We start from the raw sequence: 20,637 nt of genomic DNA, 5'->3' as shown, positions 1-20,637 counted from the left end.
TGTGGTAGTCAGACAGGGTGCAGCCATCTCCAGCTGCTTGCTGGCAAATATCAGCCTCTGCTGATCAGGTAGGATGCCTTCCTTGTCTTGGGTCTTGGCCTTGACATTCTTGATGGTGTCACTGAGCTCCACCTGGAGTGATGGTCTTGTCCGTCAAGGTCTTCACCAAGATCTGCATGTTGGCTGCTTCATTGCAAAGAAAGAAATTTTTATTTTATTTTGTCTTTTTTCCCCCCAGAGCTGAGGACCAAACCCAGAGCCTTGCATTTTCTAGGCAAGCACTCTACCACTGAGCTAAATCCCCAACCCCGAGAAAGAAATTTTTGTGTATGTGTGTGCATCCATGTTTTGCCTGCATGTATATCTGTGTGAGAGTGTCAGATCTTGGAGTTACAGGCAGTTGTGAGCTGCCATGTGGGTGCTGGGAACTGAACTAGGTCCTCTGGAACAGCAGCCAGTGCTCTCAACCGCCGAGCCATCTCTCCCGCCCCAGTATTTGTATTTTATGTAGATAGGCATTCTGCCTGTGTGTATGTATATGCACCAGTAGAGGAGAGTGTTGGTTCTCCTGGAACTAGAATTATAGATGGTTGTGATCCACCATGTGGACACTGGGACTTGAACCTGGACTTGAACTTAAGAGCAGTAAGTTCTCTTAACCTTTGAAGTGTCTCTCCAGCCCCAAATTCTGGTTTGCTTGGTTTTTTTTTTTTTTTTTAATTACATTTTTAAATTTTATTTTATGTGCGCATGTAAATGTATATGTGTAGGTGAACAAGTGCCGTGATGTGCATGTTCAGGTCAGAGGGCAGCTGCTGGAGTCGGTTGCCTTCTACCATGTAAGTCCTGGGACTCACACGCAGATTGTCAGGCATGACAGCAGGCACCTTCACCTGCTGAAGCACTTCTAGCCCGGGGCTGTATTCTGAAAGTCAACTAACTGTACATTCTTGGAATCTCAATTTGATTAATGCTTATCACAACCAAGGTGAGTTTATTAGGGCACAACTAAAGTCTGTGTGCTAATATTTTGTTCAAAAAGTTTATGTTACTGTTTTGAGACATTTGGGCCTGTTAAAAATTTTTCTTGTAATATTTTTGCCAGGTTTTAGTTTAATAAAGTAAGCCTGACCAGACATGTTTGGCACAAGCTTGTGATCCCAGAATATGTAAGACAGAGAGAGGCGGAGGCAAGAGGGTTAGGAATTGAAGGTCGTCCTTAGCGATAGCCTGAACTGAGATCCTGCCTCATAAAACCAACAAAACCAAACAAATAAGCAAACAAAAGTGAAGCCCCACTTGGGCAGGGTTCTGTCTACTTCTCATTTACTTCCATTCACAGGGTATACTTTCTAGGTGTTTCATCTGAGAGCATGGTGTATTCAGCAGAGCCTGTTTCTCTTGTAGTTCCTGATTTCCAGTCTCCATTTCCTTACTAAAGTGAAAATGCCAGGAACTCAATTTGCTTAACAAGTTATTTTAAATTATTGATTTTAGAGGCAGATAAATGTTTATCAAATTTAGGGGGTTTGTTTGTTTGTTTGTTTGTTTGTTTGTTTTGAGACAGGGTTTCTCTGTGTAGTTTTGGTACCTGTTCTGGAACTCACTCTGTAGACCAGGCTGACCACGAACTCACAGAAATCAGACTGGCTCTGCCTCCGAGTGCTGGGGTTAAAGGCGTGCGCCACCACTGCCCAGCTTCAAATTTAGTTTTTATCTATCCCCCCCCCACACACACACACAATACTTCACTGGTAGTGTGGATTGTTACGTGAACACACAGAATAGTTTGTTATCCTTTTGGGGGTACATCAGCCATTGATGATCTTACCTGGGTTTATTAATTCATTAAGAGGTGCATAAAAAGGTAACTGACTAGGTTAAGGCACTTGCCACTAAGCCTGACAACCTGAGTTTGATCTCCAGGACCTCCATGGTGGAAGGAGAGTCCTTTGACTTCTATACTTGCACCATGATGCATGCATGCATGCGAGCACACACACACACACACACACACACACACACACACACACACACACACACAAAGTGTACTTTAAAAAAAAAGAGGGCTAGCAGTGGTAGTGCTCGCCTTTAATCCCGGTACTCAGGAGGCAGAGGCAGGCAGATCTCTAAGTTCAAAGCCAGAGTTGAGAGTTCTACATGAGGCCAGCCTAGTCTATAGAGAGTTCCAGGACAACCAGTTGTTTTTCTACACAGAGAGACTGTCTAGAAAAACAATGCCAACAGAATGAGTTGGAAAATGTTGCTACTCCAATGCTCCTATCCCTTATTCATTTATGATCTGTGTATCGTCTATAAACTTAAACTTCCCTGTATCTAATCTTCTGTCAGCAGTAGTCCTGTAGTTTAATTAGGAAAGGTGTGGCAAGACAATAGTGAGGGAAATACTGAGCTGAAATCCTGCTTGAGCCATAAGTAGGGCCACCAAAATGGGTGACTGCTTTGTCTGGGCGGCCACTTTGTTTTGAAGAATAGCATTAAATAAATGCATGTAAGAACAGTAAACTATGAGCCATTATTTCAACAGGACAGTTTCACATGTACTTTATTTAGCAGATAGTATTCGGTAGTTGGAAAAGACCTAGGAAGCAAAAGACCTGAGTTCTGTTCTTGACTTTGTCAGTTTACTAGTTGATATGAGTTTGACTCTACTGGTTTAACTTTATTGACACTTTGTAAAAGAAAAAGTTTGGACCTATGAAATTCTTTCCAGTACTGAACTTCCACAGTTATATGTCATGACTTACTCAGAAGTAATTATAATCCAGATTTTAAAGATGAGAATATTTTAATTTGACTTGTTACTACACTTGGGTTAAAGACACAAAACTTTGATACTGTTTTCTGTATATTTGCATACAAGATTTGCTATATGAATAATGTAATCTATATATGCATGATGAAATTCTTCCTAGTTTGTTACAATGAGTGATGATTATGTTACTTTTTGCTATGCTGGGAAGTACTCCTGTGTGGTCTCTCACATCAGGCTCTGCTTCTTCCCGTGGACAACATGACCAAAGTGGGGGCGGGGCTTCTAATTTTTAACTTTTTCAAAAAAGGGGAAAAATGATTTCATTCATGAAGAATGCAATTCCACATAGTAGCTTTTCTAGTGCACATTTTTATGAATAAAAGTCCCTTACTCAGAGAGTTTGTAAAAGGCATAAACAAAAGAAGCTCCAGAGTCAAATATTTTAGCCATTAAAGCATAAGTCAGCTGCAGTTTTGCAGTGAGATAGTGTCTCAAAAGAAAGAGACCTTTGAAATGGTGTTGATTTCAGTGGATGTGTTCTTTCAGTCTACTGAGGCTCAGGGCCGATTTCTGTTTTCACGTTTCTAAACAGAATGTTACTAAGAGTCAGCACAAATATAAAATACTTTAGTTTTTTGCTTTTTATCAAATCTTCTTTCTTTGTTATTGTTGGCATGAATAGTCACATGTGGCCAATTGAATTGATTTACATGGTAGAATGAAAATGACTAGAAAATCTTGTATTCATTTCTAGAATCTAAAGGTAGTTCATATACATCTGTATTAGAGATAAGAATGTGAGGAGATGGCTACCACAGGCCCAAAGAAATTAAGTTATGTAAGCATTTTATAACTTATGCTGACGATTTTGAAAATGTAATGAACTGTGAATGTTATAGATACATTATTAAAATTGACTAAGGTAGAAAAATAAAAGTTGAACAGGCCTTAGCCATGAGTAAAATGAGAAAGCTGTTTGAATGTTTGTTTTGTATTTTTTGGTTTGTTTTTGGGGGGTTCTGGATGGTTGGTTGAGACAGCATTTCTCTGTGTGGCCCCGGCTTTCATGGAACTCTGTCTGTAGACCAGGCTGGCCTTGAACTCACAGAGATCCACCACCCAGCAAGAGAGCTATTTTTAAAATTGATAAATTCTCTAAACGACCGAGTAGACATGGTCTTAAGGACCATTGTTTCCAAAACCCTATGAGAATTATTTCTAGCCAGGCAGTGGTGGCACGTGCCTTTAATCCCAGCACTTGGGAGGTAGAAGCAGGTGACTCTCTTGTGAGTTCCAGGACAGCTTAGTCTATAGAGCAAGTTCCAAAGAAACCCTGTCTCGAAAAATTAAAATAAAAAAATTTTTAAAAAGAATTATTTCTATTTTATTTAGATATATTGAAATACATAGAAAACATGGGCAGTTTTACAGATTGGTGGAATTAACAAAATACTATACAACCTAGTAAAGATATCACAGAAGCAAAAAAAAATTTACAGTAGTTAGACTTTGGGCTTTTCTGTTTTGTTTTTGTTTGTTTATTTGTTTGGTTTGGTTTTTTGAGACAGGGTTTCTCTGTGCAACAGTCCTGGCTGTCCTGGAACTAGAAGTATTATTCAGATCTTTTTTAAAACTTTGGACTATTTGCATATATCCATAGTAAGATATCCTAGAGATATGGCCCAAGTCTAAATATAAACATTTATGTTTCATATATGCATTATACATATATCCTAGTGGTAATTATATATAGTATCTTTAGCATACCTGATTTTGACTGTCACTTACCACCTGAGGCCATGTGTGGACTTTGTTACTATTTATATCATATCATATCATATCTGTATCTCAAGTCAGTACTCAGAAAGTTCCATATTTTGGAGGACTTTGGACTTTCTTACTTAGATAGGAGAGTTGTATCTGTCTAGTTTTCAAAGCCTGTATAAGTCTGTGGTGTGCACACCACCCATTGATGGTGAGTGTGAGAACTGGGAAATCTCTGTTGGTTCAGCTCTGAAAGTTTGATCTACCAGTTATAGGAGCAGATCCTTACCTGTGCAGTTCAAGTTTAGCCAGAACTTGGGTCTCAAGCTTTTGTGCTCCTGAATAGCTAGCTATTTGCTTCTTGGATCTCTTCTGTCGCATCCTCAGTCTCCGGTTCTTTTTTTTGAATAAACGGAGAGGATACTCTGATGAAGGTGTTTTCAGTCATGCTGCTTCTGCTGCTTCATTGTCTCCTCATTACCACAGACTTCCTGCAGCTCCTTGGCTCTCTCTGAGTTTAGGAATTTCCATTCCTGGTCCTCACGTCAGAACTAGAGTACTTTTTTCCCCCCCAGAGTTTGGCAGTATTTTTTTAAGCTGGAGGTTCCAAAGAAGGAAGTGGGAAAAGTAAACTTAAACTTAAAAATTAGTGATGCCTCGAGTTAAGTATTCTGACTCTTGGGCTGGAGAGATGGCTCAGAGGTTAAGAGCACTGACTGCTCTTCCCGAGGTCCTGAGTTCAATTCCCAGGAACCACATGGTGGCTCACAACCATCTGTAATGAGATCTGGTGCCCTCTTCTGGCCTGCAGGGACACATGCAGGCAGAACACTGCATATATAATAAAAAAAAAAATGTGACTCTTAAAAAAAAAAATGTATTTATAAAAAAAAAAAAAAGTATTCTGACTCTTCTATTTTCTTTTCAGAACCTCAGTAGCTCCTCCAATGCACTCTATCCAGATTTTATGGTTTCATTTTGTGGGAGGCTTAGGGTCTGTGTACTAAGTGTTCTCCATCTTACCTAGAACCAGATTCTGAATTGCCTTTAAGAAAGCACATGTACCCAGCACTCGGGAGGTAGAGGCAGGCGGATCTCTGTGAGTTCAAGGCTAGCCTGGGTTACAGAGTGAGTTCCAGGAAAGGTGCAAAGCTACACAGACAAACCCTGTCTGGGGGGGGACGACCACCACCCCCAACAAAAAGAAGAAGAAGAGGAGGGAGGGAGGGAGGGAGGAGGGAGGGAGGGCAAGCAAGCACATGTGGAGCCAGAAAATGGTGGTGTTTTGTTGGTTGTTTTTGCTCTTTTGGGGGCCCCACCACCCAGCTCCCAAATAAATCGCACATGGAAGCTTATTATTACTTATAAATGCCTAGCCTTAGCTTAGCTTATTGCTAGCCAGCTTTTCTTAACTTTATTTATATATTTATGTATTTGTTTGGTTGGTTGGTTTGGTTTTTGAGACAGGGTTTCTCTGTGTAGCTTTGGTGCCTGTGTGGAACTCACTCTATAGCCCGGGCTGGCCCGGAACTCACAGAGATCCGCCTGCCTCTGCCTCCCAAGTGCTGGGATTAAAGGTGTGCGCCACCACCGCCCGGCTTACTTTTCTTAACTTTAAATTATCCCATCTATCTTTTGCCTCTGGGCTTTTACCTTTTTCTATTTCTGTAGTCTTTCTTACTCTGTTGCTGGTCGTGTAGGTGGCTGGCCCCTTTAGTCAGCCCTCCTCCTCCTCTCTTTTTTTTCTCCCAGAGTTCTCCTATTTTTTCTCTCTGTCTGCTAGCCCCGCCTATCCTTTCTCCTGCCTCCTATTGGCCATTCAGCTCTTTATTAGACCATCAGGTGTTTTAGTAACACAGCTTCACAGAGTTAAACAAATGCAACATACACAAAAGTAACACACCTTTAAATAATATTCCACAACAGTGGTAGCCAGACACTTTTCTCTGTCCCACCCTAGTCCCGCAGTCCCACAGCCACTTTTAAAAGAATCATTCAGAAGCTTAATATTAATTACAAACTGTTTGGTCTATTGCTCAGACTTATAGCTAGCTAGCTCTCCATTTTAAATTAACCCATTTTTATTAATCTGTGTATTGCCACATGACTGTGGTATTACTCTGCTGGCCTGTTGCTCCTTGGGTAGCAAGCTGGCATCTGCTCTGACTCCACCTATCTTCTGTCTGTATCTTTGCTTGGATTTCCCACCTGGCTATAACCTGTCTTGCCATAGGCCAAAACAGCTCTATTAACCAAGAATAGCAACACATTCATAGCGTACAGAAAGACCATCCCACAGCACACCTTTAATCCCAGCACTAAAGATGCAGAGTCAGGCACTTTTCAGGCCAGCCTGGTCTACAAAACAAGTTCCAGGACATCCAGGGCTACATAGAGAAACTCTGTCTTGAAAAAACAAAAGAAAGAAAAGAGAAAGCACTTATAGGTCATGTATGATGATGCACACCTGTAGTCCCAGCCACTCCAGAGGCTGAGATAGGAAGATCATGAGTTCAGGGCCAGCCTGAGATGCATAACAAGACTCTTAAGATCTTGTCTATTAGGGAAGGAGGGAGGGAACCCTTAGAATATGGTATCAGGAGCATAATGCCACCACCCCTTTTGCTTTAACCTGAGACTAGTCCTATAATAAGGTTTAGTTTAAATCATAATCACCTTGCAAGTAAATTCATTCTTACATTCCCACTGTCTCTAGGGTCAAGTGCAGACTCATTTCAGTACTCAAAATCTCCATGCTCTTATAGCTCATATTCCAGGTGACAGGAATACTTGCTGATGTTTAGTTATTTTTATTACACATAATTGGTTGTGTACTTCTCTCAGCTCATTATAATTTCTGAACCTTATAATTCCTTCCTTCTCAAACTTTACACATCTTTGTGTGCATGCATGTGTAGAGGTCAAAAGTCAGTTTGTGAGAATTGGTTCTCTCCTTCCTCCATATGGGTTCTAGGGATTGAACCCAGGTTGTCAAGTTTATTAGCAAGCACCTTATCAGCTGAGCCATCTTGCTGGTCATGTGTGTGCTTTTCCATGCTAGGTGTACATATTTTGCCTTAGGCTTGGTTTGATATGTTTTATCTGAGATAGAGGAATTGTATCTCACTTAGGCTGTTATGCACTTGATCCCATAGATTCAGGTAACATTTAGTGATTATCATATACTTTTTCATTTATTCCCCTAATAATTCTGATATATTCTAAATTTCATTCCTATGAAAACACTGAGTGAATAAAAAGCCATGATTTTCTCGTTGCAGGAATTTAATTTTCTATCATCTGCTGTTTTACTAGATAAATAGCTTCTCAACAAACATCAATAGAACTAACTCCTTTCCCTGCTCTCCACAGTACCTTGGCCACGTAGAAGTTGATGAGTCCAGAGGAATGCACATCTGTGAAGATGCTGTGAAAAGATTGAAAGCTGTATGTATTTGGTGATTGCTAATATTGATCTATATGCTGCCAATAATTCTCCAAATTATGCTTTTCACTTATTATGGCCTATAAGAAATAGCATGAAATCTGATAGAAAATCATATTCTAAAACCAGCACAGAAATGTTAGAGTTAACAACTTAATTGTGATACCTGGACAATAACACTGTTAATTTTAAATCTGTAAGAAAGAGCTTTCTGGGAATAAAAGTAGAAAATGCCTGAGTGATGCCTGATGAGAGGGACTTCTCGTTATCTTGACTCCGACATCTTTCTTTCTATGTCCCTCCGACACAAACAACCTACTTTCTCTTCCTTTGGCATAAACTTGAAATGTATAAGTCTTTTCAAGATAAATGTTTTCTTTGCCTGTTCCACCATAGAATACATCTTACATTCATATGTATTTAATGAGGGAGAGAAAATATTCACAGTTGATAAAGGATCACATTGAAGTATTGATTTCCTGTTTCCAGTACGTCTGAGGACTGTCCCCTAACTCTCCACGCCCCTTCACTCCTGCCTTCTCCCCAGTGCGCAGCGTTCCCACTCTGCTGTGAGAGCTTTAAGCATCACTTCTGCATGTGCCTGTCCCCAAACAGCATTACAGTGATGTTACTTTTAGTTTGCTAGTGTAAGTTTGGCTACTAATGAGTGCTTTTTATTTCTCAGTTTGCTTAATAACCAAAACTTTTCTGTTTTATTGATAAAGTTTATGTTACTGCTTATGTATCTCCTTAGTATAAAATATGTAAAATTTAAAAATATATCAAAGAGGTAGATTGTACTTTGAAATAAATGCCTGAATCTGTTGTAGAAAGAAAAGCAGAAAAATAACTAAATGTAGAAAGCAGAACATAAACACCTCTGTGAACAAATGGGCACACATACATTCATCTATATGTATAGAACCCTTGTATCTCGGGTTTTGGACATTTAAATTCTTAAATGATAGAAGCCTAGTAAGTTTCCTTGACTTCATCAATGTTAAGAGGACTTGTGTCTGTCTGTGTTCTGTGGTCCATGAAACTAGTTTGACAAACTTGCTCTTATATAACTATTCCTTAGTTAAATACAGACTGGGATAATTTAGCTTTCCATTTTTATCAAAATTAGTTTAAAAGAGAAATAAAAGTTTTAGGTTTTTTTCTCATAAAGTAATTCTCCATTCCTCTAGAATGATAAACTAGATGAATTTAGCTTAGGATGTTTTAAAAATAGTTATTTAACCTTCTTAAAGAATGTTTTTGTTTGTTTCTTTCCTCTTTCTTTTTTGAGATAGTTTCTTTGTATAGCTCAGTACTCCAAACTGGCCTCAAGTTTCTGATCCTGGCTTGCCTCCCTAGTGCTAAAACTACAGGCATGAGCCCCTATTCCCAGCCTAAAGAATATTTTATATCGGTGTATTACTAATCATAGGAAACAACAGAAAACCCCAGGAAATGGGGAGGGGCGGAGACAGAGACGGTTCAGCAGTTAGAGGGGCTTGCTGCTCTTGTAGAGGACTCAAATTCAGTTCCCAGCACTCCCTTGAAGTGGCTTTCCGCTGCCTCTAACTCCAACTGTGGGATCTAATGCCCTCTTCTGGCAGAGGCCATCACTACATACATGTGCACAAACCCACACATATAAACACACATAATTAAAATTAAAAATAAATCTTAATTTAAAATCCTAGGAAGCAAATAGTTTATTCTGAAACAAACTGTAGTTATTAAAGTCTTAAAATTTACACTACTTAGGGTTCTGAGGCCACTGTGGAATTAGCCTCTAGAAAAATCTTTTAATTCAAGGCTGGAGAGATGGCTTAGCGGTGAAGAGCACAGTTGCTGTCCCAGAGACCCAGGTTCAATTCCCAGCACTCACATGGCAGCTCACAACTGTCTGTAACTCCAGTTCCAGGGGACCTGGCACCCTCATACAGACATGCATGCAAGCAAAACATCAGTGCATTAAAAAATAAATATTTAAAAAGAAAATCTTTTCATTTGGGAACAATCGGTCCTCTTCTTTTTCCATGCCGAATATCAAACCCAGGGCCTCACAGGAGCCAAGCGCTCTGCCAAGTCACACATCTGGCACTACTATCTAGTTTTGTTTTTAAACTTTGGTGTCTGTCTTATTTAGGTTTTTGAGACAGTCTCAACTACCAGCACATTATCCTTCTGGGTGCATCACTTCATCTGAAATCTTAACTTTAAAAAAAAAATTAGAAACAGCTCTTTACTGTGTAGGAAATTTATTGTATAAAGTACAAATGAACCTCAAGATTTATAAATAGGGGCTAGAAAAATGGCTCAATGGTTAAGAGTACTGTCTGCTCTTCCGGAGGACCCAGGTTCAATGTCCAGTACCCATATGGTAGTTCACAACTGTCTGTAACTCTAGTTCCTGGGGAATCTGAGCCGCCTTCTGGCCTCCAAGAGTCCCAGGCGTATATGTGGTACATAGACATATATGCAGACAGAATACCCATGCACATAAAATTAATTTTTAAAAAATATTTATTAAAACAAGATCTCCCAATTCCAGATGTCACCAGTGTTTAAATGTCTAGTTTTTATTGCTGCTGCTGCAGCTGTTGGGGTTTTTGTCTTTTTTGAGACAGGATCTCCAAGTCTTACTGGCCTCCATTTCCCACACACTGGAAGGACAGATACAAGACACTCCACTCTGCTCATCACCTAGTTTAAAGCCAATTTTTTTGTTGAGTAGATTGTTTTTTTAATTTCACCTTTTACTTTTAAGACAAGATTGTTGTTTAAGGCCTAGGACTGTTTGAATAACATTTAGTGTATTTTTATATTCACCATAAATATAACCTAAATTTGCATTTTAAAAATTGTAGTTATGCAGGGCTAGATAGTTGGCTACAACTCACAAGGCTATAATCCCCTTAGCTGGGAGCCTGAAGACAAAGATCTCTGAGGCTCACTCACCCAACCAACCAGTCTAGGTGAATTAGTACACTCTGGGTTCAGAACAATTGAGGAATACCCCTTCATCATTCTCTGGCATATCCAGGAAACTTAGGACAGTTGTATAGACCTAAATTGGCAAACATGTTAAAAAATCAAATTGGATCTTTGGGTAATAGGTAAACTTCCGTTTATTATGCTCAATAAACCATCACTGTTGTGTAGATAAGCTGCCTAGTGGTATACTGAGACCTTGCAGTTTCTAGGAAGTCTTCAAGATGTTGTCTCAGGAGTCCGCATAGCGCTGTGATTTTTGTCATCTTCTCATATTTTCACTAATTAGAGATAATAGGTTCCCTTTTTTCTTTGACAGCATTCTTTTAACAGATGCCCATCTAGGATCTACATCCTGTTGTGCCCGATTCTTTTTTTTTTTAGTAGTTTTTTTTTTTTTTTAAGAGATTTTCTATTCATTTTACATACCAACCACAGATTCCCCTGTTCTCCTTCTTCCACCCCCCAGCGTTCCCTCCCAATCCACCCCCCTTTCCCACCTCCTCCAAGACAAGGTCTCCCATGGGGAGTCAGCAGAGCCTGGCACATTCAGTTGAGGCAGGTCCAAGCCCCTCCTCCCTGCACCAAGGCTGCGCAGTGTCTCACCATAGGCACTAGGTTCCAAAAAGCCAGCTCATGCACTAGGGACAGGTCCCAATCCCACTGCCTGGGCGACTCCTAAACAGTTGAAGCTAATCAACTGTCAAATGCTATATCACTAGTGTTTGTTATTGTAAAGATCATAAAGTTTCCTGAAAGAGTTTTAAATAAATGGAAACAAGTTGTAGGAATGTATAAAGCTACAGAGGATTAAAGAAACAAAATACCTTTGGAATCTGTTTGACTATCAGAGCTTTAAAATTTGAAGAATTATGTAACTCAGGTACCAGTTAAGCAGCAAAACAGACATATTAAGCTTGTCATGTGAATGGCCTGTAAACCAAAAAATTCTATTTCTGCTGGTTTTAACTTTGTGGGGAATTGAAAATCATTTACAAGTATAGTTGCATGGAGACCCTCCCAGAAATGGTCCCTTGTAATTTAGAATTACTTTAACTTGTATTAGAGATCATCAGCAAAGTTGACATTCTCCAGTGAAGAAAATAGAGTTGGGATAGTTTTTTAAATGTGTACCTCAGACCATTTCTTACCCTCATATACATAAAGTAACAAGTATTTTTAACTCAATTATTTTGTGACATAACTCAAGCTACTACAAATCTTAGATTGCATAGAATAAATTTCAGAAATGGCTGTTGCTTAGTTGTGTTACCTGTATGTTACAGGGTGATAAATATTGTCACTTAGCAGTGAGCTCTATAATTATTGAATCAGGCTTTGCCTTGCTTTACTGTGATCCAAAAACACCTTTCATTGTAGAAGGCTATTTCATTCCATTGTCTTCTGAATGTCTCTCTTTTCTCTGCCTTGGTTTTAGATTTATTTCATTATATAACTAGTTCCTAGTATGTTGGGTTTTTATTCACTATTTGATATATTTGTTTTAATATATGTTCTTATTTTAGCAGGTAAAAGAATCATAACATGTTTTTTAAAAGAACATTAATATTTTCTAATCCATTATCTGTCTCTTATGCATTTTGCATGTCACCTTTTTTCATTAACATCTGGGGTCTTTTATAAAAAAAAAAAAAAGAAGAAGAAGAAAATCCCATCTTTAACAAGAGCTTTTCTAGGAGCTGAATTAAATATTAACTGTCACTCCCACCCCACCCCGCAAGAATGGTGAATCTTTAACATTGGCTGCATCCTTGAAAGCTGAGCATTACTCACAGTCTAACAAAACTAGGGCCACCAAACTTGGCAGCAGAAATCATTTTAGTCTTGCTGTGACAGCTACCTGGATAACATGATCATTTTTCCAGCTTCAGTTTAGAGTCTCTTGTGGAAATATTTGATGCCATTTGTGACTTTCAAAACTTAAGGGAAAACATTGTAGTGTTTAAAGATTTATTTATTTATTATGTATACAGAAGAGGGCGCCAGATTTCATTACAGAGGGTTGTGAGCCACCATGTAGGTGCTAGGAATTGAACTCAGGACCTCTGGAAGAGCAGTCGGTGCTCTTAACCTCTGAGCCATCTCTCCAGCCCCATTGTAGTGTTTAAAAGCACTAAATGAGTTCAAAAACTGGGAGACCCAAATTTCAGCATAGTTGTCTTTTACTAGACATTTTTGCAGCTACAAAAGTTGGTTATAAAAAGTAAAGGATTAAAAGTATAGTTCAGCCCTAGGAAGCGAATATAAAGCTGGGTTGGGGAGGAGGGGTAGAACCTATCTACTTTGCATACATTCTTCAAATTTCCTTAATAATCAGTTTGTATAAATGGTGCTTTAAAACTTATGGTAGGGCTAGTTGTGGTGGTGAACCCCTTTACTGCCAGCACTCAGAAGGCAGAGGCAGATCTATCACTGAGTTTCAGGCCAGTGAGTTCCAGGCTACATAGTAAGACCCTGTTTCAACAAAACAAAAGAAATTGATGGTAGGACCATAGATTGTTAATGGCTTCCTTATCCTGATGGTTGATAGTTGTTTATATCCATGCAAGAGTCTTTGTTTTAAAAGAACAGTTAAAAAGAAAACAAAACCCTGTTTCCTAAATTTCATTTGTGGCTCATGAACATAATTTGGTTCTCCAATATTTTTTCTATGCCCCAGTGTAAACATTAGCCTTAGATCCTTCATAATGATTTATTCTGACTTGGAATAGATCCTCTTAGTTCTGTGTGTTGTAGAATTGCTGAGCACACACTTACACTAATGAATGTGGACCACCTGTGACTAAGCTCCCTGAATTGGAAAAGGTGTGGCAAGAACTGTTGAGGTGTGCTCATGATTTAGCATATGGGTTGCCATTTTTGTGTTTTCTTAAGTTTTTCAATTCCAGGGCATCAAACTCAGAACCTAACAGCATGCCAACAAGGTGGTGGTTTGCTTTTGGTCTGGGATCTCACTATGAAGGCCTTCACAGGTTCCTGTTCTCTTTTTATTTCTTTAAGAGGCAGGTTTTTACTATGATGTCAAGGCTGACCAAGAATTCCCAGGGTCAGGCAGCCTTGCCTCAGCCTCCTCAAGAGCTAAGATGATGGGCACATGCCACCACATTTGACTACCATTGATTTTAAGTAGAAAAATGTATGTAGAACTAAGCTTCTATTTGTTACTATTGTGCATTTTAAATACAAAGTTGTGCCCAACTGGTATGTCCTAATCTTTTTCTCTGCTGCCAAATTTGGATAATCGCTGTTGGAAAAAGAGATTCCTAATTAAGTGTTTGCACTGCATGAATCCAGCTCTGAATTCCTCTCTTTCCGGGATCCTCAGGTCATACAGTGTGTTGCCCTGTGTTTTCACGCACCTTTCCTTTTCCCTGTCACTCCTGGTATGGATAACTCTTTAAAACTCTCATCCCTCCCCTTCTCCCACTTTCCTTCTCTTCTACTTCTGTATGTGCTTAATTGATGTGACACCCTGGGACATTTAGCCTATACAATAATAGCACTCGACTTGTCCCCTGTTCCTGCAGGAAAGGAAGTTCTTCAAAGGCTTCTTTGGAAAAGTAAGTTTAATGCCATGACTGTGCTTATTCTATAAGGAGTTTCACCCCAGTATAGCACTGACATGCTAACAGAATAAAGCCTTGATTTCTACACAAACAGAAATAGATTTGACTGTATCTGAAAATAGTGAAGTAGTTGCTGTCTATGGTTTTACCTGTTTTTCTTTTGATACTTAATCTCATTTCTAGGAAAGCCCAATAAATGAATCAAGTAAGTTTTTTAATGATCTCTTCAGCACCTGCTATTAGATAAACTCTATTTCATCTTTCAAAACTGTTTTGTTAGTGTACTAGCTATATTTTTAACAGGTAGGTTTTAGTTAGGGCCCAAGACTGACAGAAATAGGAAGAAATATTAGATTCAGGTAGAAATTTAAAGTACCCCAAACTTTACATTCAATACTATTACTATTTTTGAAATCTAAGTTAAATTTCAGGAGAATAAATGAAAGTACATAAATTTATCTTTAAAGATTCTGCTGTCATCTTTAACCTGTATTGCTGATCTAGGAAAATCTGTCTCAATTAATTGTCTACCAAAATCTGCTGCATGGATGCTGTTTATGTAGGTACTCTGGTATTTTTCTAGTGATACTTGTTCACTACTCAGATCTTCAGAAGTACCAGGGCAAGGAATGTACCTCAGTGGTACAGTGCTTGCCCAGAATTAGCATGCTTAAGGCCCGGGCTTCTGTCTTCAACACTAGAACAAAATAGAATAAAAGAGGCTAAAGAGATGGCCCGTTAAGAGTGATTGCTGCTTTTATAGGACCTGAGTTCAGTTCCCAGCACCCACTTGGGGTAGTTCACAACTAGTCCATAGGCCAACCTAATCTAGACAGCCCCTCAATTAGACACTTTCCCCCGGTGATTTCAGATTCTGCCAAGTTGACAATACTGTCACAACCCCAAATTTATATGAGATATGAAAAAATTATGAGTCACTTTAATCTTTAAATAACACTGAATTATTATTCTCCTTTATACAGTGAGGAAACTGAGGTTTCAGCTGAGGTTAAGTGGCCTCCTTAATCCCAGATCCAATAAATTGATAGGAGTTTGGATTTGAACCTAGATAATCTGTCTCTGAGTCTATACTCTTAACCACTGTGCTCTACACAATCACTTTTGTTTTTCTGTTTTCTTTTGTAATGCTGGGGGTTGCACATGCCAGGCCAGTGTTCTACTGTGAACTATATCCACAGCCTTTTTTTTACTTTCTCTTTTGAGGTGAGGAGTTTTCTGTCCCCACCACCTGGTCCCAAATAAGTGACACAGAGGCTTAATATTACTTATAAATACTCGGCTGATAGCTCAGGCTTGTTACTGCCTAACTCTTACACTTAAATTAACCCATATTTCTATTTGTGCTTTGCCACATGGCTCATGGCTTGTTACCTCATTTTCTACACATCCCTTTTGCTCAGCAGCTGGCTGGTGTCTCTCCTGACTCTGCCTTCCTTCCCATCATTCTCAGTTTGGCTTTCCCACCTAACTTCCTGCCTAGCTACTGGCCTGTCAGCTTCTTATTAACCAATAAAGTAATATGTATTCATAGTGTAGAAAAGGATTGTTCCACAGCAAGGTATGATCTTACTAATTTGCTGGTCTTGAATTTAGTGATTCTCTTAAATAGCTGGGATTACAGACCTGTGCTAACAGGCTTCCATTCTCCTATGTGTTGGAGGGTAGGGAGCTATTATTTGAGGTTTTTGAGACAAGGTCTCATGTGTCCTAGGATGGCCTAGAACTTGCTTTCTAGCTGAGGATCACCTGAATCTCTCATTCTCCTGGCTCTACCTCCAGAAGTGCTGGGGTTACAGGAGTGTACCACTGTGCCTAGTACTGCAAAACCAGGATGTCATGCATGTTAAGCAAGCACTCAACCAACTGAGCTACATCCCTGACCATCTGACTTTCATTTTAAAGAGCCAATAATTGTCTTTGATTTTATTCCCAGTAAATTACTTCTTTTGTTTGGTGTTTTTTTTGTTTTTGTTTGTTTGCTTATTTGTTTGTTTGTTTGTTTTTGAGACAGGGTTTCTTTGTGTAACAGCACTACCTGTCCTGGAACTCGCTCCGTAGACCAGGCTGGTCTCAAACTCAGATATTCACCTGTCTCTGCCTCCCTAGTGCTGGGATTAAAGGCATGTGCCGCCGCCACTCAGCATAAATTACTTTTTTATTATAGTTTTTTAAAAAACCATTTTTCTTCTACCAGGGAACTCGTACAGCTGATAAACTCCTTCAGTAAAGTGGCATTATACAAGATCAACTCAAAAAGTCAGTAGCCCTCCTATACACAAATGATAAAAGGGCTGAGAAAGAAGTCAGAGAAACATCACCCTTTACAATAGCCACAAATAATATAAAATACCTTGGGATAACACTAACTAAACAACTTAAGGACCTTTTGATAAGAACTTTAAATCTCTAAAGAAAGAAATTGAAGAAGATATCAGAAAATGGAAGGATCTCCCATGCTCATGGATAGGCAGGATTAACATAGTAAAAATGGCAATCTTACCAAAAAGCAATCTACAGATTCAATGCAATCCCCATCAAAATCCCAACACAATTCTTCACAGACTTGGAAGTTAGTTGTAAGTTAGCCATGAGCTATATCTCCCCAACTTCTGGGTCCTTTTCTTCCTTATTGTTTTTTAAATTCCTGAACTCTTCCTTAAATTAATTTTATATTCTTCAGTTTCTTCTTAGATAATTTTTAGGATTTGCTTTATTTTCCCTTTTGAAAGTACATTTCCTGTACTGGGAAGATAGCTTAGGGAAGCAAGCACAGGATCTGAGTGTGAACCCCAGCACCCAGGTGAAAACGGTGGGCCAGGTGTGATAGCACACACGCATTGGTAATCCCGGTGCGGAAGAGGCAGAGACGGGAGGCCTTGGGCTCCCAGCCCAGACAGTCTGGCCTCATCTCAACGGAAGCAGACAGTGTTTCTGAGGAGAACACCTGAAGTTGTCTTCTGGCCTCTGCGCACCGCGCGCGCGCACACACACACACACACACACACACACACACACACACATACACACACCCCACACAGAGGAAAGTATATTAGGACAAATCCTTGAAAAGGAAGGAGGAACGAACAAGAAGTAACCAGTAACCACAAGGCTTTCACAGTCACCTTTGTGTCATTTTTTTCTTATGTGTAAGCACTTAGTCTTTTAAAGGTCTTAGTCACTGACCTTTTCTAGATTTAAAGGGGTAAATTGTTAATTTTCAGAAGCCAATCCTCATATATGCACTATATATTCATAGCATCTCGGTCGTTCTCAAGTCAGCATTGGTATATAAAACATGTTAGAGAATATGCTATCTATCCTTAGGCAAAGATGAATAAGATGTCTTGATTTTCATAGCACAGTTACTCTTTTGTTTTAGATAACTTTGATACTTCTTTTTTTCCTTAAACTTTCAGCATTTCCCAGCACTTGGGAGGCAGAGGCAGGTGGGTCTCTGAGTTTGAGGCCACCCTGGTCTACATACTGAGTTCCAAGACAGATACATAGTAAGATCCTGTCTCAAAAAACAAAACACAACACAACACAACAAAACAAAACAAAAAAAACTCTTTCAGATTTATTTATTAATTAATTTTATGTGCATTGGAGTTTTGCCTGCATGTATGTTTGTGTGAGAGTGTCAGATCACTTAGAGCTGGATTATAGACAGTTGTGATCCACCATGTGTGTGCTGGGAATTGAACCTGGGTCCTCTGAAAGAGCAGCCAGTGCTCTTAACTGCTAAGCCACCTCTCCTGCCCCAAAAATTTCTTCCTCTGTTTTTTTCAGCTTGCCTCTTGCTTCACTGAGAAGATGAAACTGACCTGGAAGGGCTGAGGCTTGTAGCTGTAGGAGAGCACTTGTCTGGCTCAAGTGAGGTTCTGGTCGTAGCCTTAGGTCACATCCACTTGCCTGCCTGTAATCTGTGCACATATGCTCTTGTTTCTTTCCTTTCGTTTGGTTTGGTTTTGAAACAGGGCTTCCCCAGGTAGGGAAAGCTGACCTCTCGGAATCCTCTTGCCTCAGCCTTCTGCGGGCTGGGATTGACAGGCACGCCCCTTCATGCCCCGCTTCCATTAGTGTCTTACTGTTTCAGCTCTTACTGCAATCCCCTTTCCTCCGTAGTCTTTTCTTCAGTGGAATGTCCTAAACATAAAACACATTTTTAGAGACGCTCCTTGGTGTCTTCAGATCTGCCATCCTGTCTTTTGTTGATTGCACTCATAACCAACATTGCGTTGGCCCCTGGCTCTCCACTAAAGCTGTTCCTTTCAAGTCTTTCATGTTATTGCAGTGACTCTACCGCCCTGATCCCAGACTATTACCAGCATTTGACAGTCTGGCTCACCTTGAAACATTGTTCAGCCTCTGCCTAAATACTTCTTAGTTTTGGATATTTCTCTACATGCTACTCTCCCTAGATGATGTCACCCAATGCTGTTATGCCAGGAATTCTGAACTTTGTACTCATATTTCTGTTATGGAAATTGTATATAGCATAGGATCAAAGACCGATTCTGGAGCCACTTGTATTTAATTCTGCCCCAAGCACTTAGAAGCTTTGTGGTTTATACCTACCTCAGCAAAATGACTTTACCCAAGAATCTTTAGGAACTTGTAGGTCATTGTACAACTATTCCTTCTGTCCTTGTTCCTCTCATCTCATCCTACAAGACCCCAGGAGTGCTCCTATGTCAGGGCCCTTGTACTTACTAATAATACGGAACACACACCATCCAGACACATACGTGCATGACCCACTTCCCCATCTCTTTCTTTGCTCAAAAGTCTCGTCTAAATGAGGCATTTATTTACAACTCTAGAATTGCACCACATTGTCAATCCATATGCTCCCTGTTTCTTTCCTAGCTCTGTTTCTTGGTGTCTCACTGTCGTTCCATACACTGACTGACTTGTGTGTGTGTCTCTGTCACTGTAACGTAAGCTCTCGGAGGACACAGATCTTCACTTTGTTTGTGGCAGAACCTGATGTTTCAAGGAATTGTTTATTTCCTCCCGACTCTTTAATTATTGGTGGTCTGTGTCGTTACCCTTCTATTATCTCCCAATCTAGAATTCTATCTTAAGAATTTTCTGTTGGTGCTGGAGAGGTAGCTCAGCATAAGAGCACTGGCTACTCTTCCAGAGGTCCTGAGTTCAATTCCTAACACCCACATGGCAGCTCACTTGTGTCTACAACTGTTGTCTCATGGGATCCAGTGCCCTTTCCTAGTGTACAGATGTACACACAGATAAAACACCATTTACATAAAATAAATAACTCTTTTAAGAAATTATCTTTTTACCAAGTGTGGTGGCACACTCCTTTAATCCAAGCACTTGGGAGGCAGAGACAGGAGGATCTCTGTGAGTTCAAGGATAGCCAGGGCTGTGTAGGCTGTCTTCCCCCATCCCCACCTCCCCCCAAAAAAGAATTCTCTTTTTAGCTTCAGTCTGGTATATTCAGTTGTCTGCTGATCTCCACCTAGCTGGATCCCCACCTTGACAGACACCTCAGACTTCCTGAAATCTCCTCTAAAACGTATTTCGCATCTCTTATCTGTCTTAGCCAGAGTTACTTTTCACTCAGTAACACAAGACAGGAACCCATCCTCTCCCCTACACTATATAAAACCTCCTTTTCTATTTAACCAAGATAGATCAACACTGAGGGCTTTTTTGCCCACCTGAAATCTTACTCGATCTCTTTCTGACCTCACGGACACTGCTGCAAAGTGATGTTTCAAAATGCAAATCTAGGGACTGCAGCGATGACTCAGCAGTTAAGAGCATTTACTGCTCTTCCAGAGGACCCGGGTTCATTCCTCAGGACCCACAACAGGCGGCGGCTCACCCCCACCTGTAACTGCAGTTCCACAGGCTCCCACACCACCTTCTGACATCCACAGACATTGCACTCACGGGCACAGACCCATGCACAGACACAAACATAATTAAGAGTTGTTTTTTAATAAATGCAGACCTAACACCAGTGAGATGATGATGACTCAGTGGGTCTAGGCCCTTGCTGCCAAGCCTGGTGACACCTGAGTTCAATC

The 20,637-nt window shown here is 39.9% G+C and overlaps 1 protein-coding gene across 7 annotated transcripts in view; it reads left to right on the top strand.

The window, feature by feature from the left end:
• Numb (NUMB endocytic adaptor protein) overlaps window positions 1-20,637 on the top strand; it is a 104,855-nt gene that overhangs the window by 66,517 nt on the left and 17,701 nt on the right. For 5 of the 7 annotated variants that reach the window (XM_037210699.1, XM_028877094.2, XM_037210698.1 and 2 more), the window contains 2 exons: window positions 7,913-7,987; window positions 14,519-14,551. In XM_037210699.1, coding sequence (XP_037066594.1) covers window positions 7,913-7,987; window positions 14,519-14,551 — 108 coding nt within the window. The remainder of the gene's footprint in view (window positions 1-7,912; window positions 7,988-14,518; window positions 14,552-20,637) is intronic. The other 2 variants (XM_037210701.1, XM_028877084.2) reach the window with 1 other exon arrangement.

The sequence above is a fragment of the Peromyscus leucopus genome, chromosome 14, assembly GCF_004664715.2.
Source record: "Peromyscus leucopus breed LL Stock chromosome 14, UCI_PerLeu_2.1, whole genome shotgun sequence".
NCBI lineage: Eukaryota > Metazoa > Chordata > Mammalia > Rodentia > Cricetidae > Peromyscus > Peromyscus leucopus.
This window is presented reverse-complemented; position numbering and strand designations above follow the sequence as displayed.